This window comes from Pogoniulus pusillus, chromosome 22 (genome assembly GCF_015220805.1).
Source record: "Pogoniulus pusillus isolate bPogPus1 chromosome 22, bPogPus1.pri, whole genome shotgun sequence".
Classification (NCBI taxonomy): domain Eukaryota; kingdom Metazoa; phylum Chordata; class Aves; order Piciformes; family Lybiidae; genus Pogoniulus; species Pogoniulus pusillus.
The window spans coordinates 9,310,726-9,337,254 of record NC_087285.1 but is presented as its reverse complement, the minus strand read 5'-3'; the positions used below and the strand labels follow the sequence as shown (position 1 = coordinate 9,337,254).

The 26,529-nt window shown below is 39.9% G+C and overlaps 1 protein-coding gene across 3 annotated transcripts in view; it reads right to left on the bottom strand.

The window, feature by feature from the left end:
* RANBP17 (RAN binding protein 17) overlaps positions 1-26,529 on the bottom strand; it is a 154,750-nt gene that overhangs the window by 60,702 nt on the left and 67,519 nt on the right. For all 3 annotated transcript variants that reach the window (XR_010306378.1, XM_064161639.1, XM_064161640.1), the window contains 2 exons: positions 13,441-13,514; positions 3,548-3,628 (listed from right to left, as the gene is read on the bottom strand). Coding sequence is in view for 2 of the 3 variants with exons in the window: in XM_064161639.1 (XP_064017709.1) it covers positions 3,548-3,628; positions 13,441-13,514 (155 nt within the window). In the remaining variant the exon portion in view is untranslated. The remainder of the gene's footprint in view (positions 1-3,547; positions 3,629-13,440; positions 13,515-26,529) is intronic.

Genomic DNA, 26,529 nt, shown 5'->3' with positions numbered 1-26,529 from the left:
TACAGGAAAGCTGGAGAGAGACTTTTCACAAAGGCATGGAGTGACTGGACAGGGAATAATGGTCTCAAACTGGAAGAAGATTGATTTATATTAGACCCTAGGAAGAAATTCTTCCCCATGAGGCTGGGGAGGCACTGATACAGGTTGCCCAGAGCAGCTGTGAAGGCTCTAACCCTGAAAGTCTTCAGGCTGGATGGGTGTTTGAACAGCTTGGTCTGGTAGGATGTGTCCCAGCCCCTGGGCAGGGGGATTGGAATCAGATGATCTTTAAGGTGCCTTCCGACCCAACCCATTCTAGGATTCCAAGATCCTTGGCATTGATGAAGGCCTCTAAGAAACATGACTGTGCTAACTTCAGACCATGCAGGAATGCCTCCAGTCCTGCTCAAACACAGAACATTTTAGACCCTGAACATTTACTATTGGTACTTTCTTCTTTTTGAGTGCTTACTTCACTCTGCCATTCCTGCCCATAATTGATTGAAGAGTTCGATTACTTTTATGGGAATAAACAATTTCCCTTTTCATTTTAAATGGATTAAATTCTATTTAAACAGGCAAAAGTGCAAGAATAGGTTTTATGGCTGCTATTGGTAAAACTCCTAATCTAGTTTTAAGATGATGTTCCTCTATCAATCTATAACACTTGAAATAGCATTACTTGGTTTTACACTGCAAAGCTACAGAGTTGGCTTTCTTCCCCACCCTCCCCCAGTTAAAAGAGCAAAGTCTTTCATAACATAAGGCTAACAAAGACAAAGACATGGATAAAGAATCAGAGAGACTATAAATATTTTACCCTGAAGTTATTGTACAAAACCACAATGAAACCATAGTTATTTTGGTACAAAAATAGATAAAGAAAAAGTTAATTATCAGGAAGAACTAAACATGCATGAGGGAGCACTATGGTTTGAAAGACATAAAGGAATGACTAACATATTCCATTATGTAAATGAATTCAAAGATATTTCACAACTGATCAGCTAGAAGGGACATAATGATTTATAATTCAAATAACTGAGCTTTGAAATCAAATTGGGCTAATATATTTCGAAATATGCAAACCTGGAGTAATTGTGAAAGTAATGTAAACCATGACACCAGCTCCAATCATTTGTTGCCTCTTGTTGTTAATGTTGTCTTCTGCCTTTTCTTCTTTCCCTGTTATCTAGTACAGTTGCTGGAATTATGGTTTGCTTTTAATTCTAGAATATCCCTTAGAAAAAAAAAGACTATTAGGCACAGAAAAGAAGAAAAACACCAGTTTTTAAGACTGTGTAGAAGTTGATTGACATAGAGGGAAGTACTGAAATTAAATAAATTATATTTTAACCTTTCAGGCTAGCCACAATTTAATCTATATCAAATACTGAAAATTGATCCACTGGATCCAGCGTTCTAACAATACACTATTTCTTTCAAAGCAATATAGACTTAATGCCTTTTAAAAACCCCCTAATATAATGTGAAAAGGCCAAAGTTTGCAATGCCAGGAAGTAGTTATAAACTACTTCATATGTTTGAAATAAAAAGTACTTTGGTATTGTTATTAAAAAAAAAAAAAAAGAAAAAAGAACACTATTGGTAGAGTTTTTAATAGGAAAAAAATACATATCTTTAAAAGCCAAAATGACCAGTGAAATTGGGTTGTACATCATTTTCTGGGAAAAAGGAAAAACAGCCTGGACAGGTGTAATTTATCATTTTTCTGATTTAATACCAAAGAAATATATTAAAATAATAAAAAGAATCCTGAAATCCTCAAAATTTGTAGTGATAAATAGCCCTCCCTGTCTTTATTGCATTATGCCTACTAACAGAAATATTGCATGGTGGATTTTGCCAGACAAGGACGATTATTTTCCAATAAAAAGTTGCATATTAAATTCCAGCACAAAAGTGGGTGTCTAATACTTTTGAAATCTTTTATGGTTTGCCAGGGAACACAATTTTAAACTTAACTAATACAACATCATGGTGAAGAGAACCAGCATTAAAGCTGGCTTTGTACAACCCCACCCATCTAAGCAGCAAAGCTACTGTTCTCACCATTTTTGTTTGAAGTATTTCCATTGAAAAATAATTGCATAAATTTGGGAGCATTTGGGGTTTTTTTAGTAAACTGCTGTTTTACTAGTCTTAAAACCTTTCACGTTGATGTCTAAGATGTAAAGAACCACTGCCTTCATAAATATACATTGTGACTACACACAAGGGGCTGAAACTGCTCTTGCAACAGTTACAAGCTGCTGCAAATTAAAACAAAACAAAACCCAAAAAAACACAATTTCATCACAATTCTGCTCTTCAGAAGAACTTAAGAGTATTCAGCCTGGAGAAGAGAAGGCTCCAGGGAGACCTAACAGTGGCATTCCAGTACCTGAAAGGGGCCTACAAGAATGCTGGAGTGGGTCTGTTTCCAAAGGCCTGGAGTGATAGGACAAGGGGCAATGGTTTGAAATTAGAGAAGAGCAGTTTTAGATTGGATGCTAAGAAAAAGTTCTTCACCATAAGGGTGGTGGAACACTGGAACAGTTTGCCCAGGGAGATAGAGTTGAGGCCCCATCCCTGGAGATGTTCAAGGTCAGGCATGGCAAGGCTCTGGGCAAGCTGATCTAATGGAGGATGTCTGTACTCACTGCAGGGAGGGTTGGACTAGATGATTTCTGAAGGTCCCTTCCAACCCATATCACTCCACAATTCTACGACTAAATATAAACTTTTAATGTTTTCTAAGTCCTGATATTTTTCTATCTATTTAATGTCTATGAACCTCTCAGAATTCCTTAGTAATGTTTTCCCTTCAACTCCTTTCCTGCCCTGTTGCTGTAATGCCATGAGACCATGAACACATGCATATTGAAAAGATCAAGTTGGCTGCTTAATGGCATTTGAAGTACACATACAGAAGTACACTCTGCATGATTTTCATTAAACAGAATTCACTTATGCAATGTGAAAACCTGCACTCATCTTTCAACCCAAGGAAATATATTCAAATTCTTCTCATATGATTAGAGTTCTATAGAGAAAGAAAATGATACCAATTGTCATATTCCAGGTGCCTTCCCCTCTGCTTGTCTAACAATCTCCTCTAGAAAATTGCTGAAAAGTTGTTTTGATTTCAAAACAGTGAAGGATTTCAACACTGAATGCTTTCATGAGCCCTGGTGGTTTATTGCCTGTCATATACCTTTAAATCTTGTGCCACACCAAAATTAATTTCTACTTTTTAAACACCTTCATGCATGATGGATTGAAAATTCTATGAGCAAATATGACAGGCTGTGGTTAGTAGGTTCCCTTCTACTCTGCTGGTGAGGCTGCATCTGGAACCTGGTGTCCAGTTCTGGGCCCCACAGTTCAAGGAGCACCTCAGGTGGAAATAAGCACACCTTAAAAAACTATGATACAAAAAAAAAAGATTAATAAAAATGAATAAATATTAACATCTAATTAGTTTTATGGAACGGTGGAGGTCTCTTTAATCTTTACCTTACTAATTCCCAACATTACATTATGCCATATACAAGAAAAAGGATATCCAACGGAAAGGTCATTTAGAAACTGAAGAGTTCTTGAAATCACAGGCTCACATCTTCCCCGGTACTTAAGGTTTGTGACACTAGAATAAACAAAACAAACCAGGTGAGATTTTGTAACAGATTCTGCTCTTGAGTAGTGGTGCATTATAGTACGAATGCATTTCTGTGCTATGGCTCAGGATTACCCAAACAGGCCACCCTGTCTTCCTGAATGAGAGATTCAAACGTTTTTGCAGTACTGTAACAAATACATTCATTTAAAGAAAATCCATCATCTGTCACCATGAAACAAACGATCTGAAGCTAATCCCTACTTGTATCTGTTTTACTCTTCAATGCAGCATCTGGCCTTTTAACTTCCATTGCATTTATCTGCCCAGTTCTTCACAGGAGAAAAACAAATTGCTGTAAATTCCCCAGGAATTTCTATAGGTGAAACAGGGTGCAGGAAAACTAAAGGCTAACTCAGCTATCTGCCAGTGCAGCCAGATCCCAAGGAAACGCCACCTTGCACATCTTGTACTAATCCCTGTGTTATCTCTTCCTTACACCAAACACTTAAGACACATCACACAGGTGAGATGATATAGTTGCTATCCTGTACGGGGCCAAAAAGAAAGTTGGGAAGGGGCTTTTCACAAGGACATGCAGTGATAGGATGACAGGGAACGGATGGAAGCTTGAGAAGGGCAGATTTAAACTGCAGATTAGGAAGAAACTCTTTATACAGTGAGGGACTGGGAGACATTGGACCAGGTTTGCCTTCTTCCTGAAGGTGTTCAAAGCCAGTCTGGATGAGGCTTTGTGTGACATGGTCTAGTGGAAGGTGTCCCTACCCATAGCAAGGGGGTTGGAACTAGATGATATTTAAGATCCACAGATCACCCTGGAGGAGGCTCTGAGGTGACCTTATTGTGGCCTTCCAGGATCTGAAGGTACAAAAAAAGCTGGGGAGGGACATTTTAGACTATCAGGTAGTGACAGGACTAGGGGGAATGGAGCAAAGCTGGAGGTGGGGAGATTCAGACTGGATGTGAGGAGGAAGTTCTTCACCATGAGAGTGGTAAGACCCTGGAATGGGTTGCCCAGTGAGGTGGTTGAGGCCCCATCTCTGGAGGTGTTTAAGGCCAGGCTGGATGAGGCTCTGGCCAGCCCGATCTAGGGTAGGGTGTCCCTACCCATGGCAGGGGGGTTGAAACTAGATGATCCTTGTAGTTCCTTCCAGCCCTGACTGAATCTATGATCCTTTCCAACCCAAACTATTCTGTGATTCCCTAATGGAAGCATGTTTTGATTAGTGAACCAATATATAAACAATATAGGATAACACCAGATCTATCACCAGTCTTTAGGGAACACCAGATAAAACAACTCCCCTTTTTGAGAGTACACTTTTAGAGTTAACCTTTCAGTGAAATCCTGAAGCTAACACTTTGCTCTATCTACCACTTGGCATAGGTGAAGCACGAGCCATGAGGCACCAGCACAGTGCCAGGATCCTCTATGGCTTCTGCTGGATTGCAGGCAGTGTCAAGACACCCAAGTGACCTGGGGTGGAACCTTCTCTGTTCACCCACAAGGTCTGTTAGGAGGTGAAGAGGCAGCATTAAGCCTTCAGCTGAACAGGGTAAATGGAAGCCAGCAGAGACTGTGTATTTTTTGCTAACGAGGTGTGGCTAAAACAATAAAAGTCACTGGTCCTGCAGTTTGTCATCCCTAACCTCCTTAGGGGAGAACCAGGTAGGCCAGTGCAAATCATCTTACTAAATGCCAAATAGAATGTCAAAGAATTACAGAATACTGTGGGTTGGAAGGAACCTCCAAAGGCCATCTAGTCCAAAGCCCCTGCAGCTGGCAGGGACATCCTCCACTAGATCAGGTTGCCCAGAGCCTTGTCTGGTCTGACCTTGAATATCTCCAGGGATGGGGCCTCAACTACCTCCCTGGGCAACCTGTTCCAGTGTTCCACTGCCCTCACGGCAAAGAGTTTGTTCCTAACATCCAATCTAAATTGTCTTTCCCCTAATTTCGAACCACTGCAATCCATCCTATCACTGCAGGCCTTTGTAAATAAACCCTCTGCAGCCTTCCTCCAGGCCTCCTTGAGGTACTGGAAAGCTGCTACTAGGTCTCCCTGGAGCCTTCTCTTCTCCAGGCTGAACACTCCCAGCTCCTCAGCCTGTCCTTGCAGAGGAGGTGCTCCAGCCCCTGATCACTTTCATTGCCCTCCTCTGGACTGCCATGTGATGAAGAATGAATTTCAGATTTGCATGCCTTCATTTCCTTGTCTGTAGAACATGCATAATGACTCTAATCTGTCAGATCTACTGATGAAAGACCATGACATAACATGGGTACCAGCTATTTATTCTGTGACGCAGTAGGGTTTCAGTTTGGGGAATACAGAATCCAAAGAAGTAATCTTAAGTGCCTTCAAATCAGCATTGATGATTGCTTTTAGACATTCACAGGGTAAGGAACATGCTGCACCACATCAACTAAATCTCTTTTTCAGGAAGTTATAAATTCAAGCAAGCAGTTTAAAGCATCTAAGTGTTTAGTATTATTTGCTCAGGAAAAGGCAAATAACAATGCAATTAGAAAAGCAGTACTCCTCAATTTAGATTTACCAAAAAGCATTGATTTACTTCATAAAATCTCTATGAAGAGCTACAGAGGTTCAGATTGCCTTAAAGAAATAGTCCACACTAGCAAATCCATAATTCACAGTTTATCCCTACTATGGGGAGTTCTGGAGATGTTTATAGTTGCACTAAATCCTTAACAAGTATATACCATACAAAGCAATAAAAATGAATTTGGAGCACCAAGATTCGACATCAGTATCAAAATCATAAAAGGGTTACTTGCAAAAGAGCAAAATATTTGTCACTCAGCAGCCAGATAAGACATTTAAAGAAAAACAGGAAGTCTCAGTGACAGTTTGAAGAGAAAACGAAAACTGTGTAAGGAAAAGTGCTCATCCAGCACTCAAGGTACTTTTGCCTACATCTGTTCTTTCAGTTCCTGACTGTATTTGGATGCTAAAAGATGGAGTAATGATAGAAAAGCTTGTGAGAACAGAGGCTGAATCACTTCAATTACAAGGGTAAGCAATTCCCATTTTTGTTTCTGCCCTATCAGTACCAGACAATATGAAAGACATATAAAATGCAGTATTTTAACATGTACAAAACATTATACATATCTGAATAAATCTGTAAAGATCTAGAGAAGCATCCTGCAATATAAAACCAAATTTTGAACTACATAAGGAAAAGAAGTGAAGGAATGAAAGAGGAGAAAAATCTATAGCGCTTGGAGAAATCTTTGCAAGACAACCCTTCAATCCCAGCACAAGTGTTCTTGCCTCTCTCTCTCTCAAGTGGCTTATTGATTTAAAATATGAACTACATGAAATGAAGTCAAAAGAACCCATCTTGAAGATTCAGATGAGTCACAGAAAAGAGAAGCCTCTTTAAAAGCTATGCCAATGCCAAATTCACCAGAATATCTACAGTAGAGGAGCACTGAACAGATTTTAAAGGCAAGTACTGACAAAGTGTTAATAAAGAATAGCATTTTCAATTTTGGTAACAACACCAGTATCAAAATACTGAGCTACACAGAGATACAAACCCAAAAGAGCAACAGCAACACTGATCCCTGCCAAAAAACTGTGACAATTTGAAAGATTCCAATGAAACAGCTTTAAGAATTCACTATATTTGCAAATACTTTGCTTTAGTTGGATGTTAGTAAGATGATAAGAATAAAACCTTAGCTGTAAGAGCTGCATGAGAGAAGCTTCTCAGCTTTCCGACCTCCAAACCCTCTAGCTTACTGTGAGTCTGTCAGCACGACTGTAACTAATGCAGTTCCATCAGCACACCAAATGTTTCTTCCCTTAATATAGTAACTTATAAGTATCATTCAAAGAACCTGTTAAATTTAAACTAAAATCTAGAAGCAAAGATAAATGGTGACTATGGACACCAATTTACAGTTCTCTGGAACATGGTTTACCATATCATCCACATTAAAATCCAAATAATTTGCAAGTACTCAAAGAATTTCATAGATTCATAGAATGGTTTAGCTTGGAAGAGGCATTAAAGACCATCTAGTTCCAATCCCCCTGCCATGGGCAGGGATACTTTCCACTAGACCAGGCTGCTCAAAGCCTCATCCAATCTGGCCTGAACACATCCAGGGAACGGGAAATTCATCCATCCTCTTTCCAGGAGGCCTTAAACTCCTTCTCTGAAATGTAGTGGCAAGTTTTGATATCACAAGAAAGCTGAGCAATCCCAGAACCTGCAATGCCTGCACAGGTTCAGGTCAGTGTACCTCAGGCACACAGGAGACCTTGGGATGTGGCAAAGCAGCAGCCATAAAAGTTAGGCTGTTACCAGTCAAACGAGATGATGACTGCTGTAAATCTGCAAGTTTGGCCCTGTGGAGTTTCTCTGATGCTGTTATTTGTGTTCAGTTTTCAAACAATTAAAGCAGAGAGTAAAAACTTTTAAACTTCTATAAAGACATGAACCAGAATTTAGAGACAGACTTGGTCTCAAGTTAGGGATATTACAAATACCTTTGCACTACAAAAAAAGCAGAAAGACAAAATAACACATTTCAAACAAAACTTTCTTACTGTGCTATCCAATTGCAATCACGGTGCAAGAAAAATGGACAACCAGATCCCTCAAAAAGACTTTAAAACAATCTCTTCTTTCTGTGGTACCTAATATCAGTAATAATGAAGACAGCCATTTGTTGGCAGAAAGCTCTGTACAGCCACGTTTTAATTATTTCTTGTAGATTAGCATCATTTACAATGAAAGCTCTCTGTGACTCAGTGACACTGATTGGATAAATCCTTTTCATTAGAGCTGGACAAAGGTGAACAGTTAAAAATATGCACATTGTGTTGTGAGCAAAAGTGGAACATTTTACTTATTCTGTGATTCATGAGTCATGTCAGCATGAGGGTTCAGAAAAAGACTCAAGAGATACAACCTTTTTATGCTTCTGTTTTGCTTAAACATTGCCACATGGAAGATCTCCTTATTTATATCTATGTACATTCACCACAGTCTCATCATTACAGCAGTAACTGCATCTCTCTCTAACCTCACCCTCCGTTTCTCTGATTAATCCACTTTCCTAACCCCCTGGCTGAACCTCCATTCTTCCTTGGGACTGGGGTAGGGTTGAGAGGGGTAGGGGGAAGGTGAAGGGGTGGTTGGAAGCCTCTTCTGGGGACTCAGGTTTCTGGGAGGGGGGAGTTGTGTTTATGTATTATCTTTTACCTTGTCTATTTCTCTATATAACTGTATATACTGTAAATATCTGCTTGCATATTCTGCTAAGCTGTAAATATAAGCTTCATTCAATTTCCAGAGCTGGTTGAGTCTAGTCTGGGTGATTTCCAAAGTGTGGGGGGGCGGGGAACACCCAAACCATCACAATCCCAAACAAAAGAACCCACCCAGCAGCAATGTCTGGCTTTGTGGATTTTATTTGTCAGTCATTTTATCATGACTAAAAATACCAAACACTGGAGCAAATATTTTGTAAATTCATGTTATGATGAATCACTACCACATGAATTTGATGATAATAACTGGAAGGAACCAGAAGAGGTTCACAAAGAGTATGTGAAAAGGACAAAATCAATACCATTTGGCCAAATGCTCAGAACAGGCTTTGAGGAGCAGACAGAACTAAAACTATTCTAGTTGAAGTATTTCCTTACTTCTTGCCTATACAGAGAATGACCAAGGCAAGTAGACAGCTACTGCTCAAAGGGTTGACCACTGAATGAAGAGGACTACTGCTCATTTTGGGCTCAGTGCCTCACTCCTTGCTCTAAGAGGCATAGGAACATGCGTTTTGGGAGGAATTAGAAGCAACAAGGGCAGAGAACTCCAGAGACAGAGGAATAGCCTTTGCCTGTGAAAACCTCAGGGCAACAGGCTAAAGCAGAATAAAGTCTTAAAAAGACAGGCTGAAACCTCAAGTCACAGTCCTTCTCCAGAATCTTGGTATTCACTGCAACCCCACTAGCTCCTACAATATCCCATTGCTCCCTCTTGCCTGTCTTCACCCTCAGATAACTCCTGCCAGATTATCCCTTCTTGAACCTACTCTGCTGTTGCTTTAGTGCTGAACACAGCTGAGAAGAGTTACAATGTCATGCATAAAAGAAAGAAATTAGTTTGAGATTAAGTACTTTTGTGCTTGGCCTTTCCCCTTCCACATATGCATCCTGTAAGGTGACAGTCAAAGCAAGCAGAGGCAATGGATGCTAAAAGAACCATCCTGTATGTGATGAAATACAGCCATTAAGGGATATTCTGAGTACATAAAACTGTCCCTTCAACAGGGGTTTAACAGGAATTCAGTAAAAGGCACATTCATTAACTTCCAATGGAAAGGTGATAAAAAGTCTAAGATTTGATGTGGCAGGAGTACTTTGAACTGCAGTCAGAAGGTCTAAAGGACACCTATTACACTGACAAATCTCAAAATAGTTCTGCAAATTGAAGAATAGCTTTTTCCCACAGCCTTTAATCCATACACTGAAGAGTGGCTACTATAGCTAGTAACAGCTATGCTATGACACAAGTATAATTGTTTGCTGTTAGTGAAAGATCTCCCTAAGTTTGATCATCACTGCCAAGCTGCTATTAATGAATTCAAAAGAAAGATTAAAGCTACAAACATCACTTGCTTAAAAGAGAGAGATCTGGGGAAAGTGTTCCAACTCTCAAAATCAAAGCAAGATATCATTTATCCATCTGAAAATTCCTGAGCTCACTTCAAACACCAGGAGACTGTAACTCCATGTGCCAGCCAGTAAGTTAGCACAAAAGAGAGGTTAATTTTCTCACAGCAGAACAAAACAAAAATTAGTATGTCCTAGTAGACTACATCTTGTTTGGCTATTCTGCAATTTCTCTTTACTCCTCACACCACATACAAAATGCTTCCTGCATGCATCCTTCACTGGATTCTGTGATGATAAAGTAGAAGGAAATAACCTGCCACTGTATTTTGATTCTCCCACAGTGCTAATGGCAGATTATGGTAAGGTACTTTCTCCACTACTTTCTGACTGGAGAGACTGGCTGTCATCAGCCAGGTAACATTCCTCCAAGCACAACTCCTTTATTTCACAAAGCTTGGCATTAGCAAAACTGAAACGATCCTGTCTCAAACATCCTTATGCAGCTACTGTAGAATACCAGCACTTCAACAAGAAAGTGCACACTAAAATTCCCCAGTTTTTCCTTTTAATTGAATGTAAAGGAATAAGAGGTGACCAAACAACAGCCTTCAAGTACCTGAAGTGGGCCTACAAGAAGGCTACAGAGGGACTGTTTACAAAGGTCTGGAATGATAGGACAATGGGCCACACATTGAAATTAGAGTAGACTTAGACTGGATGCCAGGAGCAAGTTCCTTCCAGGAGGGGGGTGAAACAAAGTTGTCCAGAGAGGTAGTTGAGGCCCCATTCCTAGAGATACTCAAGGTCAGGTTGGATAAGGCTCTGAGCAACCTGATCTAGTGGAGGATGTCCCTGCTGACTGAAGGGGGGTTGGATGGGATGGCCTTTGAAAGCCTCTTCCAACTCAAACCATTCTATGACTCTATATGAAAAAAATCACTTACTTAAAGAAAAAAAAGGGATCTGTAAGGTAAGGCAGAACAGCAGACTAACAGGTTTTTAAAATAACAGTGTATTTAAACATATAGACTATAGCCACAAAAGAAGAAGGTGAGTGGTCTCACAGTTGTGTATCCTATCCACTCCTGTTACTGCTGTGCTAAGACTATTCTCAGTAAGAGCACCAAAGCGCAGCCAGACTGGACTGTCCCATCAGACTGCAGGGTTTGGATCATGTAGGTCATGGTTTCACACCCAGATTTTCCAACTGGCACACAGTCACTTGGGAAAGGCTCATTTATTTCAACTGACACAAACATGAATGTGATTATACAACAGTTTCACAAATAACTCTTTAAACTACTGAATTGTCCATTTCACACTGTAACATCCATTCTGTAAAATGAAATTGATCTTCAATTTAATCAATGAACAATTCATATCTTTAGGAAAATATAGGAAGCCTTGAGAAAAGAGAAAATAAGAATGTAGTGTAGAATCTAAAATGTAGCACTCACTTTTGCTTTTTATGTACTGAGGTTGCCTTTTTTTTTAAAGCCTTCTGTTTAACATTAACATCCTATGTTTTTTTCTTAATTTACAGTCCCTGTGCAAATACAGCCCTGTCCAATCTAAACACATGAAGTACCTATCACAGTACTTGTAAAATGCTTCTGTTCCCTCAGCTGGCAAAGCCAACAGAGATTTCCTTTCAATGGCAGCAACAAGTGGAAAGAGAAGCAAACTGATTTGGCCAGTCTGCAAACAACAGTTCTCTTTCTCCTCTTGCTCCTCAGTTGTTCAAGTTTCAGTGTAGTTGGAAACAACAAAATGAAGCTGCTTAGTGCCCTGACAGGGACTGCTGCCACAAAGTGCACAGTGAGTAACCATCAATATTTTTCCATTCCTCATCCTCCATTTACCTGCCTTCAACACATGCTCCAGATGAATATCGAGGTTTGATAGGTACTACTGTTATCCTAAGGCAAGAAATTACACTCAGCTTCTCATTTGGAGGAAGCAAAGCCTTTATGCCTTGTTTTCCACAGCAAACTTAAGTCATATTGGAAAATGACCTCGTCTTAATTGCTACTATTTCTCAAGGTTGGGAGTCATGGTAGTAAAAGACAGGTCATGTTTAATACTGTCTGAACAGGTCACAGCCAACCTGGCAGCACCAGAAGAGAAGTTTCTGTACTAGATCAAAGTCTACTGCAAGTATTTAAAGGTCTTGTAAGTCAGATTTAGAGGACATGAAGTAAATGACATGATGCAGCATCTTCCTCACTGTAGAGGAAAGGAGAAAAGTACTCGTTTCTCTTTCTCCACACAGAACTTGTCTCCTGGGGACTCCTAGATTTTTTTAGTGGATATTCACAATTTTTCAGAGGGACCATTTTGTTTTGCTTCAAGAACAAAACTGATTTTAGATGAAACTCTTTTTGAGTCAGGAGAAACTATCAAATCTCATGAAGGACATAAGTAATAAAAGACAAAATCATGGTAGTTTTGCTGGCACTCAAGGAAAGCAGCTGCAGCAGAGGCATGAGCAATAGGTAGCTTCTCCAGAGTAAATTTCTAGGATTATTCTTAAGATAAATTATAGCAGTATCTGCCAGAATATCACACCATCTTATTCTGCCAAATACCAGAGATGAGTTGACAGATGAGAATAATGCCCCTTGTCTCTTCAGTGTGAGGCCTTAAAATCCTCCCAGTGAAGCCGTATTTTTAAGAGAACAAATTCTGCCAGATCCTGCCAAGAAGCAATCCAAAAAGGCCTCCCCCAGACAAACATTAGTTTCATTTTGGTCAGTTCCCCACTGTAAACCATCACGAAGCTTTGCAGGCAATTCCACTGACATCTGTGGGTGCAGGAATGAGAAGTGGGGCGGGACAGAGGCTGCTTACGCCAGGCTGTCACTGAACAACAGTCTACAAAACCTCAGCTCTGTTCCCCCATAAGCCATGCTGAGAAAGGGTGCAGGCACTGTGGAGAATGTATCTAGCTGCTAGTGTTTATTCAGGGACTGGCAGTACCTTCAGAAAATAAGGTATGGGTGCTTCTGAAAGTGCTTATCCCTTACCTCAAGTATTTGCAATTTACAGAAAACATTTTTCTAGCAAAGAGTGAACTTAATGACAAAATAAAACCTGTTTTTATATAGATGTTAAAGACAAAACAAAATACATACAGAATAGAACTGACAGACTCACATTTTGGTCATAAATGTTTCCAGAACATGGTTGTCATCTGTTATTCCCAAGACTTCTGACATTCGGGTGTACACCTGGAAATAAACATGTCAGTGTTAACACATCAGAGATATGCACAAGTACCAACATCTTCAGTCATTCTAAAACCTCCCCTATTTTGATTTTGAATGAGAGAGGAACAGGCACAAATGCCCGTCCCTGCAGCCTAGCTGAGGAGTTTGTAAGTGAAGGCTTATACACCTGTGCTGGTGTTTTGTGAATTCGGGACAGACAGGCTTTCACTTGCCTACATTTCCTCCCACAAAGGAGCTGTAAATTTACCGCATTCCACTCACTCTGTTGAGAACAATATGGCCTCTGTCCAAACAACCAAACCAAACAAACCAAACTTTTATTTAAAAACTCAAAAAGGGATGGAGAAAACATTGTTCTGTCCTCAGTGGAGTGTGATTTAACATTGTCCTTTCACTTGTGTTCGCAAGTTCTTTCACTGCCAGTCACAAAATCCAGTAAGTTAGGTATTCTTCAGCCATTAAGCTTTGTGTTTGTGCAGAGAGAACAAAAGCTTTGGAAGCCAAGTACTTGGTAGTTGTTTACTTTTCCCCTTCTTTCAGCTCCAAGCCCTCTATTACCAGCCAGGTTTTCCCAACACCCTACCTAGCAGACAGAACTGCTGTTAGGATGCAGTAGCAAATGCACAACACACATCAAGTACACATTTTTTTTCCTTACCGTGCAATCTTCATAACGTTTTCTGGTAGTTTTAGTGGCCTAACGTTTAGTTTGGATAAAAATACTTAGTTGGGTCAAACCAACTCCAGAAACGGAAGGGAGACACCTTCTGCAAAATCTCCTGCCTACTCCACCCTGAGCTCAAGTAACTCCCCCATTTGCTTACCATTGGGCTAGCGGCAGATCTACCACTCAGTGAATTTCCTTTCAGCCACTGCAACTTTTAGCGACACTAAACCAAATATTGTAGGTGCTCTGCAATTCTTCCACATGATGTGATGGAGTGAAGCATCACTAAGGTTTGCAAGGAGAGCACCCAGCAGCAGGCAGGTACCCAGCAGTGAAAGCCTGGTGCCATCTAGCTGCCAAGTTTGTTCCCTGACACTACTTATTCCACACAAACACAACTGAACTTCAGCTAACTCAGTACTTCTGTCACTGTACCAAACCTTGCTTGCAGCAACTTCCTTTTGCTAGGGATGCAGTCCCATGACTATGCTTAAAATCCCAATCAGCAGTATCCCACCTCTGAGGAACAGTAACACCACCACCAACACAAACAACACACAAAAGGACAATAAAAACTACATTTTCACACCCCAAACTTTATTATGCTGGGAGTTGAAACTAAAACTATGAGTAGAGACATAGAGCTCTAACCCAGAGTTGCACCAAGGTTGAGGAAAACTAATTTCTTCTATGAATGGAAATTGTGACAAAAATCAGCGTGGAAAGGGCAATCTAAACATGAACAAAATCGTGACATCCAATATGACCCTTCAAATGCTGCAAATGATGTTCACACTGTAAATGTGAAGTCATCCTTTACAGTAATTAGATACAGCAACAATAATTTATCCAAATAGACCAAGTGTATTTTAATTTCAAAACATCGTATCTCTAAACAGTACACTGCTGAAATGCTACAGCAGCTGCGGTTTTAGCATAAGAAGTATAAGAGTTTCTGTATTTGATGTGAGGAAAGTGAAGAAGAGTGAGCGAGCGTTGTAAAGGCATCAGCAAACACCTATTTGCGTTGGGAGCTTTCCTTTCTGCCACTGGAAAGCAGTGGGAGAAAGCGAGCATGAGGCACGGTAGCAGCTTTGTGCTCTGTTGTCAAACTGGGCTCTCCCCACATCAGAGTTTAACAAATAAAATACTAAAACAGCAGTCAGTGTTGACAAAGAGCAGTGCTTTAATCCACAATTATCCTTGTAACACTTACTACTCCTTTTATCATCCATTAGCTTTGATTCCCATTATCCCATCAAGAACTGTGTCAACGCTTTTGTCCCTGGGGATTTCCCACAACTACTCGGATCTGACAGCCAAGCTTGAGTGCTAAGCAGGATCATTACCTCTTAAATCCACTTATCTGATCCACTGAATAGTAAATTGAAAAGCTCATTAACAGCAACAATCTGATTTGTTTTCACATGTGACAGGGTCATTCCAAGTCAGCAGGAATACAGTGCTTGTAATAAAAACTACCACCCGCTCCCTAATGTGACAAATTGTTAGCTAAAATAAATGTGATATTTTAAACACCTTCTTCAAAATCCTTTTCAAAACCAACACACCCTCTCAGCATGTAAAAATAGAAAAGCAAACAACCCTGAACCACAACAATGAAAGGCCCTTAGACTTTTAAGCACTATAAAAAATTAATGATAAAGCATTTTGGACATATAATAATAAAACACTCTTCGACAAAGAGCGGGCTACATATGCAAAAGGCAGAGAAAACCACAGTGGAGAGAGGTCAGTAGAGGATGTGGTAGTGCTTTCATCTTGTTGAGCTGGGTTCCCATTCTCATGCCATGCTGGTGAAGGCAGGGCAGGGCTTTTCGGGGGAGCCTGTGGAACCTTATTGCCATCACACCAACAGGTTCCCTCTCTTTGAGACCTCCCTTTCATTCTTCCAGCAAAAAAAACAACAAACCCATGGCTTATGTTTTCACTTCCCTCCAGACACTTCGAATAAGGAGAAGGATAATTAACTTCCAGCAGGAAACAAGCAGTTTAAGACTTCTGGAAAACCATCACACAACCATTCCCAAATCCTTGCAACTACAGAATTTATAAGTTCCAAAACAAATCGTGAATCAACACACAGAACTATGTGGCCACACAAGGAGATCATAAGAGTTGCAAGCTCCACAGTCAAATACCCTCCCAACTCTCCAATCACCATCATCACCATCTTGTTCTCACAACAGTTACAAATCTAAGTGAAAAATCTACACAAGTGGTACCATTAAGCCACAGTGTTCAATGAGCTTCAGAGGTGCCAGTATATACAGGTCCTTGGAGGAAGCTTGTCTGATACCACCAATACCCTAAGGGCTGTATTCCAAGGTGACAACAATGGTCATGACTGAGAAGATTAAAAAGAGAACAGCAAAAGAGCTTCAGTAACAATTTAAAACACCTTTAAAGCAGGAGTGAAGATAAAGAATCCAGGGTTCTTGCTTTATTTCCTTGGTTACTCCATAATAACTGTCTCATGGCATCAGGATCTTTAAGTAGAACAGTAGATTCACAAGCTCTGGTACCAGGGATTTTTATTATCATCTAGCAGATTTATCATGGAATAGTTTGGGCTGGAAAAGACCTTTGAAGGTCAGCTAGCCAAAGTCCCTTGCAATGAGCAGGGACACCTTCAACTACATCAGGCTGCTGGAAGCCTGGCCTTGAATACTTCCAGGGATGAGGCACAGTACTCAACTGTGGCCTCATTAGCGCAGAATACAGGAGTACCTTCGATGTAAGGAGTTTCAGATATATCAAAGTCTGCTTTAAACCTTAAGACTGTTCCTTCATTTGGTATCATTTCAGATGTTTGTTTGGCCTTTTTTTGTCTTTTTTTTTTTTTTTAGAGGGCAGAATAAGGCATCCAGGCAGGAGTAATGTAATTTCTGAAGGAGAAGGTAAAATGATGCATCAGGGCAACTAAGCCAAATGTCTGTAAATCTGGTGTTTTTCCATTGTTTTGGATCTTCAGGATTTAGAAGAACAAGGTGCTACAGTCACTTCCTCTCTTTTCCTATCTCTATAGTGAAAGTATTTAAAATGATAGAATGGTTTCAGTTGGAAATCAGTTACTAGTGATTCATATTATGTAATCATGTACTTTCCAACTACTTGAACAGCACCTGCTGTGCCTCAAAAAGGTGAGAAAATGAAATTGTGGAAGCAATGTTTTACAAAGCAAAGCACTTGTGTGTAAAACAGTCCAAGGAAATGGAGAACTATTTCAGTAATCATGCTAAAACTTTATTTCTGTGTCAGCTCTACTCTTTGGCCCTAGATATGCTTCACTTTGCTGTGTCTTTTGAGGTCTCCTCTTTTTGATACCACCATTATAACTCTGAAGAAGCTAATTATGTCAATTCTTAAATGTGAGGCAGATTACAGAACTGGGAAGCTCAGAATATGAGTTCCTAAAGGTTGTATGGCTATATAATGACAGCCACAGAAATTCAATAACAGCACTGTATGGAATGTACTCAAACGCACCCCATGAAACAAATTAAAACAGAGCAATGAATCTCTCACACTGTGCAAATAAGAAAACACAAGAAAATGTTAGCTTCTATATGTTTCATAAGGGCTATTATAATGAATTAAGATTTTGGATAATGAATCTTCAGAAAATTACAGTGAAGTTATTACCCGTAGGCACAGTGCAAATGCTGAAGATATTAGAACTTCCTTGAAGCTTTCCAGGCCTTGCTGCAGAGACCTATCACTGCAACACTAAAGTATTTTGTCATGAACAGTGAGAGCAAAACCAGACCCAAACAATACTTATCCCAACTGGACAGGAGTAAAGTGGGAAGAACTGGGAGCTGATGGGCTGGAGCACATGAAACAGGTTGAGGTGAGCCCCTCCATCCCCACGCTCTGCTGGGAACTCATGTGACCAGAGCAGATGGCTGGAACTTCCAGCCCACCTCTCTAGCACTCCTGTGCATCACCCTGAGTTAGGAATTCCCACTGCTTTTTAAAATCACACTCAGCTATTTTGAGCTCCACCACAACACAGCATAACCTAGCTCCCAAATCCCACAGACAACGTCTGGCAAGCTGAACTGAATGCCCATAATGAGTACGTTGGGGTGCCATATTGCTAATCTTTGCCTCCTGACCAAACTAAGGGCTTTAAAAAAACCTTGGCTTCTTTTCTGTTCTCTCCCAACAGAAAAAACTTGGGTCACCTCCACTCCTAACCAGCTGTCTTAAAAAGCTAATATCTCAAAACACCTTTAACTCAGAGTCTAAACCAAAAGCATGGGTTAATCCATTTTTGATAGCTAGCTCCCTAAATGATAAAAACCCTCTCAATCAGGCCATTCAAAATTGCCTCAGCTTCAGACAGGAGCTCTGAAAATCAAGTTGGGCTTTGTATTACTAAAAAGTAGGCTCCATTCCCATTTCCTGCTGCATGTGTTAGTAAAGCAACCAGAGGAACTACACCAATTCTATAAACCATATACTATGGACTGTCTTACCTAGAAACCTAATTAAATATTGCATAAAGTTTTTCTGAGTTGAAAGAGACCTATAATAAAATAACCTGTAAAAATTAGGGTATTGTTACTACAACCAAGAGTTATGTATGTTGTAGGGGAAAGGGTGAATCTGCTGTGTGGCTCAGAGTCATTGCTATGAAGGTTACTGTATACTTCTGGTCTGTTGAAACGCTGTCAGCACAAGCTCAGACTGCAAGAGGCATTAGTAGTCCCCATGAAGACTGCTTTCCAGGCTGTCTTCCCCACTCCCTTCTCTGCTGGATAACAACAGAACAAGAGGACTGGCAGGAGTCGAGGCATGTGGGAGTGAGCATCTCCCCACCTTCTGCTCCAGCAAGTGCCCACACGGTGCCAGCAATAACTTCTTCTTAAATGGAAATTGATCTCTCCTTCAATGGCTTTCTCTAAGCTTTTATTTACTTATTTATTTATTTCTTCCTTCCTTAATTCCTGCGTTGTGATAATCTTGACGGAAAGATTTACAATTCTGGTGAACTTACTACAGGGACCCAGAATGAACTACCTGATGTTCAGTACTGATGCAGCATGAGAAGCAGTCTCAGGGGAAAAAAAAAAAAAAAAGAAGAAAAGGTTAAAAAAACCCCAAACAACCCAACCACAAATGGGTTGATCTGCTGGGTCTGCAGTTCACTCACTGCTAAAGAGGTGCTTAGCTTTAAAAGTCTTGTTTAGACTTTAATTTTTTGTAAAGCACCGTTAGAGATCTTTAATTCCACTGTCTCTTTTGTTCCCCCCCCAGGGCTTCAAGTACAAATATTATAGTGAAAACTGAGAAATATTATTAGCAGCTATTACTTTTTGAGCATCGTCTGGAAGGTTTTTAGCTTTAGAAGCGCAGTTCTGGGCTGCACTCTCCATCAGAGCTACCCACTGCACTGCAGAGATTCAAGCCATATACACAGGCGGGTATTTGTCTAACAAGAAGCCAAAATGCAGGTTTAAAATCTTCTGATGACTGAAATGAACCATCGTTGTACAGATTACAAGAGCAGATTTGTGCCAGTCAGAAAACTCCAAAAGACAGAGCAGGGCAGGTGCTTCAGCAGCACGAATGGACACCCTCACTTGCCTATCTAACTATCAGAAGTGCCCACCTTAATTTTATTCAGTTGCTTAACTGTATCTAAATGAGTGGCCCACTCAGCAGGCTTACGTGCAATAAATCTCAATGCTAAAGCATCGCCATTAGCTTGGCACTTCAGGTAATACAAATCATAGCTACTTATTATAGTTCTAAAATTTCTATATCTCAAACTATTTCATTGCACTAAGACAGCTGCAGGTGTTCAGCATCTCTCAGGACCAAGCCTCAAGCCTAGGAAATGTAGCCATAGCACCCATTTTAAACAGGTTTTGCACTGGGGTTGTACATGAGAGTGCTCTTGCACATTTATCCCACGGCATAAGGAGAGGTGTTAGAGCCACCACAGCTAATACCAGCAATTTGAACAACCGTCTTTGGCAAGCCAGAAATAAGATAATTGTTCAACATAGGCTGGCCCTTCTGAAATACTGGAAGCATTGCCTGTAATTATAGACATCTGTCATTGCTAGCCACTCAGTAGTAACCCTGACATCAATATACAACTATAACACTAAACTGCCTGCAGGCACAGCGATGGAAGCCAGCTACGAGAGGCGGGCAATCATCTGCCTCATCCAAACTATCTGTCAAAGGTTCCTAACCGCAAATAGCTCTTACGTTTTGTATCCTTAGGATAATATGTTGATTTATTTTAGATCCTCTAATATTTACAGTCTAGGCCATCTACTAAAATAAAGAAACAAACCTTATGGCTAATGGAGGCAGTTACCGTTCAAAACCATCACAGAAGGTCATAGCTCACCACTCCGATGTTAAATGCTGATTGCTGCCTTGAACATCCACCTGTATATAAGCTTGCCCTCCTCCAAAATATACACATTTCCAGCTACGAGACACAGTGATGGCTATTTTCTCATCAGTCAACGTTTTATCAGCCAACCCAATGAAATATTTACATTTTGAGGCTCGAGAATCTGCACGATAAGTACCAGTCTCCTGGTGTCAGTACAGAAACAAGGAGTGCTCTGCAAAATCGTCTTCGACACACAAATGTCAAAACCAAATTGCATTAATGACATTAAAAATTACTTTAATGACACAAAGTATGGTTACAGATTAAACGCTCGGCCAGTTCTTAGCAGGAAGCTGATGTACATCCTTAAACCGAGGAATGAAGTTTCTTGAAATTTACAGCTAAATGTGGATAATTTCCTTTTAATTCTAAGGTGAAAATCATGCTGAAAACCCTCAGTCCCTGCTTTTTCATCTTCACTGGAAAATCAATCTCGGAAAAGGGCAAAAAAGACTGTAGCTTTAAACTAATTAGGAATTAACATCCTTACAATTATCATAATTTGTTATTAACAAAATGGAGATTTCTTACTATGATTCACAACAGCCTCTGCTGAAGAGAAACTATTAATTACTAGACAGACAGTTAGCTTACAAGCGAGCTGCATTTTAAAAACCTCCTTTAAAATACAATTGCTAAATGCCTTACAGTGCTGTAATGTGAGACAGGTTCAAATCTTATTACTTCACCGAAATTAAAACCTAAGTTTTAATACTGTTCAAGTCGAACAATGATTCCACACTTTATTGCTTTTGAAATCCCTTGATGATCATAGGAAAAAATGCCCTCGAGAAAAAGAGACTCTGTTTTCGATAAACAGAAAATACAGTTTGCACTCTTAGCCTCTTTGTCATCACAAAAAAAGGATTTAAAGCCAATTCTTTAAAAAAAGACTTTTTTTCACAAAATGTGCACCTTGTGTGCCATTTGTAAAATCAGCTCACTTTCTTTTATTTATTACTGCAGCGCGGCAAGGCAATAAAGCAGCTACTGATAGCTAATAAATTACATGCCTTTTAAAACAATTCTCCAGCTACAAAAACTTGTAACTACAAAGGCTTACATTTACATGGTACATCGTGTGAAATGTCTGTATTTATGTTCTATTTAACCACATAAATAAAATCTGACCCTTTATTAAACAACTGGGTAGGAAAGAGGGGCTACGTGTGAGACCAAACAAAGGGAAACTTTTACAGGCTTTTTGCAGATTTACATAATTAAATGCAAAATGTTAACAAAAATCCCAACCTGGCCCAAGCAGCTCAGGTGCAAAGTATTTTTTAAAACAAAATGCATTTTTAGATGTGCTATTCAAGCTGCCTTCAGGAAAAAAAAGTAATCACCAATTTTTCCATTCTTACATGCCAACCCTGATTTACTCCTGAATCTAAAAATTACAGGTTTTCAATAATAACAGCAACGTATTCCTGCAGTATGAACCAATAATTTTCTGTCACTTATGGTGAAAACTAAGATTTGTATTTAATTAAACTAAACATCAGAGCTTTGGGAAAGATTTTTGGGTTTTTTTGTTAAAATAGATCTAAAGCAGAAAACCCCTGCAGTCTTATTTCACCATGGACCTCCCCATGAAATGCTTTAAATTTGCATCTATCTCATTGACCAACTCTTACATTTATTTTTTTCTTCATAGCTGGCCTAGCAATCCTTGCTGAGCTGCTGAGGTGCAAAGTCTCTTACCTCTGTACTGCACCATTTTAAGGCTGATTTGCTGAACTATTTTCATACGTTTGTTCCTTACAATGTGATTGTCTCATAAATCACTGAACTAAGTATTATGCTCTTTTTAACTGTCTCTATGTCATCATGCACCAAAATCTAAGCTGTCTAGTCCTGATACTCACTTCCTCCACTCACAGTTATTTTTAGAGTATCTGTGGCTTTGATTTTGCTTTGCTCACACAACTTTTTTTCATTGCTTAGTTCCAAAATGGCAGTTCCTTAATTGAGCATGAAAATGAACCCTGACTCCCCACTAATAAATAAAGCCATTTAAAATATTGCTGTTCAATTTTGAGATAACAACCGTGCCATGCCAGTGAAGACACTGCACAATTCTGAATTCCTCACCAAGCTCACCACCACCACTATCAATCACTTTGAGTGGAGATGCTGTGGGGCAGATCTTTCAGTCTGACTGAGCATTGCTTGGTGCAAAATGAGATGGGAAATAGTTTTCAGACACTTTTCTACTCCCTCAATCCTAGGGCCACCTTTCCCTATGGTAACCAAAGGTTTACTTTGCTAATATAAATTTTCTTGTATTGTGTATGTGTCACCTATGCTTAAAAGATCAAGGCAAAGACATTCATTATGTAAAGCAGGCAAAAAACCGGCTTAACAAACCAAGCAGCCAGGACAACAAACAAAGCCAAGCCTAGGGTTTCCTAATGCAGGTTTGTCTGCTTGTGAGGGTGAAGCACAGGCACAATTTTAAGAAGGCAGAGACTAAACAGTGAACAAAGCCTAGTGTGTCTATAGCAAGAGTGTCCCTTGTGTAGCATGACGACTGGAAAGCAGTGCTAAGAGTAGAGAGAATTTAACAGCACTCTTGGAAACAAGAGTTCCTTTCAAGAGCAATGACAGATATGTAAATAAAAGAAATAGTGATACTCTGACACTGAAAATTCAACAACTCCCAAGAATTTAAACTAAAACATAGGCCCAAAATCAAGCAAGAACTGAGGAGAAAGGAGCAAAGTGGTCTGACTTGTGAAGATACAATATTTGAGAGCTGTACTTTGAAAATAAAGTTGTCAATAGCAAGCCTTTGTTGAAATTCTGCAACTCTAAATGTACCCAAAAAATTGACAAAACACATTGTAAGGTAAGGAATTCCACACATAAGTGTAAGAAATTCCACACACAAATCCATTCTACAGCTAACACAGAAACAGATCCAGCTCTGGATCACCAGCAGGGAATAGAATTATAGTTACACCAGTATTTACTGTAAAGTTCACAAATGCCATAAAAACTAAGGGAACTGGTCAAAATTGGTCAAGAATCTTGACCAATAATTATTCTCACTAACATTTGGGAAGTTTCAGACTTCAGCCTCTGATGTCAGCCTTCTGAACAAAAAGGATGACACCCTGGAATTGTGCACAGAAAAGCAAACAGCCTGAATTGGCTTGACTTTGGCTAGAGAAAGTGACTATTGTTCAGGCTAAGAGGGAAACACATAGAACAAAATAAACAAAGGCCATCTCATCCAACATTTGAACTGGTCATACTGGAGTAAATACAGCTACAGAGTGGAGAAGCAACAGGCAGCACCCGCAACAGTCTGGTATCCCATTCGCACATCTACATGTCCTCTGTGTGACTTGGAAGCGTGGCCACACGGTTTTCATTCTGCATGTAATGCCATTGTTTTACAGCATGACTGATACTAATGGTCTTTAATAATATACAGAGCAATATTTTGGTTCATTTTGCTGACCTCTTAAGCAACCAAGATAATCCAATCTGTGCAAAGATGATAGATAACACAAGGCTCTCAGACATGACTACTCTCGCCAAAGGATCTGAAGCCCTTCAGGAGCAAAGCAATCTGTAAGGCGTACTATCAGATGCTGACTCATGCTTATCTTGGGGAAACATTACAAAACTCATTTTTTAGCTCAAACAGCACAGTTGCTGAGGTGATTACATAAAAATCGAAATGCATGACAATCATAATACATAAAAATTAAGTAATATTCATAATGTTGCTGCTATTCAGCAGGTTAGAATGAAATGCACAAACTAGAATGTAGTTGCATTAAGAGCTCCTTCAAAAGATGGTCTGTTACATTACTGCTACTTAAATCATCAGTTCCTGTGAGTATTCCTACAAAATCTAAAGTAATATGATTTTATATCAGCTTACATACAGAAGATTTTCCATATCTTGCAATAAACTGCATTATTGTGTAGATGACATCTGTACAAATCATTTAATACTTAAATTGGTATCAACCTCCTGCTTCAGAAATAAAACTTTTGTTCCCAGAAGACTTCTTTCTCAATAGAGCTTCACGCCTCAAGAAACAACTCTTCAGTAGTGAGAATGCTCTGGAGAAATAATATGGAACCTTCCTCATGGCCTTCCTAACTGCAGTTCTTTTGATCCAAATTGATGCCAACCACTAGCAAAGAAGATACAACTGAAAGCTATGTGGAACAGATCACTCCTATTCTTTCTATTTTCTTCTTTGCATCAAGAATGGCAAGTAGAAGAAGACAAGACAACTGTTTGCCTTCCTATGATGTCTACAAAAGTACCGTTAAGTCTGACAAATCTATTCCTGTATGGGAGAGTGATCTGTATCAAGAGCATTTGATGACTCTGCAAGCATACAGAAGCAAATGCCAGGAAGAGCCTCAAACACTCTGACAAAATACAGCTGTAGGATGTAAGTATCTAATGAAATATGGAGTCCAAACATGTATGTTCTGCACACTGTATTTCAGGATACAGAGAATGGTTATACACAAGATAAGTGTCACCACTGAGCAAGTCCCTGCATTGGCTGGGTGAGAGAGCTCTGTCATTGCTCCTCCACTGGTCTGATCACAGAGTCATAGAATGCTTTGGGTTGGAAGGGACCTCCAAAGGTCTTCATCTAGTCCAACCTCCCTGCAGTCAGCAGGGGTATCCTCCAACAGATCAGGTTGCTCAGAGACATGTCCAGTCTAACCTGTATATCTCCAGGGATAGGGCCTCAACTACCTCCCTGGGCAACCTGTTCCAGTGCTCCACCACTCTCATGGCAAAGAGCTTGTTCCTAACATCCAATCTAAATCTCCTCTAATTTCAAACCACTGCCATTCATCCTATCACTCCAGGCTTTTGTAAACAGTTCCTCTGCAGGCCCCCTTCAGGTACTATAAGGCTGCTATTAGGTCTCCCTGGAGCCTTCTCTTCTGCATCTGATAGGCCAAGATGAGCTAATTCTGCCTTCTCCTAATCCAACCAGGTATGAACATCACATGCTGGTACACAAGACACTGACAAAGTTTAACACAGATCTGAACCAGTCACTCTGGAAAACATATTTGCTTTTTAAACTGAGTTAAACCTTTACCTAAGGAAAAATCTCAAACCCTTCCCAATTCAAACTCTCCACATACAAACCCAGTTCACCCTGCTTTAAGTATTAAGGTTGTCAGACACTCCTGTTTTTGAACACATTATGCACAAGTTAAGGAAGCCAAGTGCCTCCTGTGGTGACTCCAGATACTGTAGAAAGGAAGACTAAGCAATGAACAAGGATTAGCTCTCGACTTTATTGATGCAAGAAAGAGAGCTGTGACAACTTCAGAACATCTGTTACTAAAGGAGACAGCTGGCCACAAGGCGTTCCACTAAGTCACCATAAAATGGGTCAGAAGTACTCAGAAAATGCTTCTCCTTTAATCCTGCCATTTTAGCTACAGATCTACAGAATAAAATTGAGAGAGTTTCCCCCTTTTTTTAAATTATACTTCTCTCACTCACCAAATTTATACCCAGAGCTGCTGTGATATCAAAAAATAAGCCTTGTTCATGAATAACATTCTAGGAAAACAGGCAGCACAATAATTATTTCAATTCCAGCCTGATGAACTCCAATTTGAGTTTGCACTGCACTCTAGAAGTAAGATGATGAGTTATGGGATCTGAAGTGGTGGCAATGAACAGTGGTATCATGCCATACTCCATATTGTTATAGCTGGTGCCTAATTGTGATTTCAGCTAAGAGAGGATAGCTCCTAAGTGCTCCATTCTCCTTCCCAGCAGCATAAGAGTGTAATTTAAGATGACTGTACAGACACTTCTTACATTAATATCAGAATGCCTTTTAAATGCACAGCAGCGCTGGGAGGTGAGCCTTGCTCTCTGCTCAGCACTG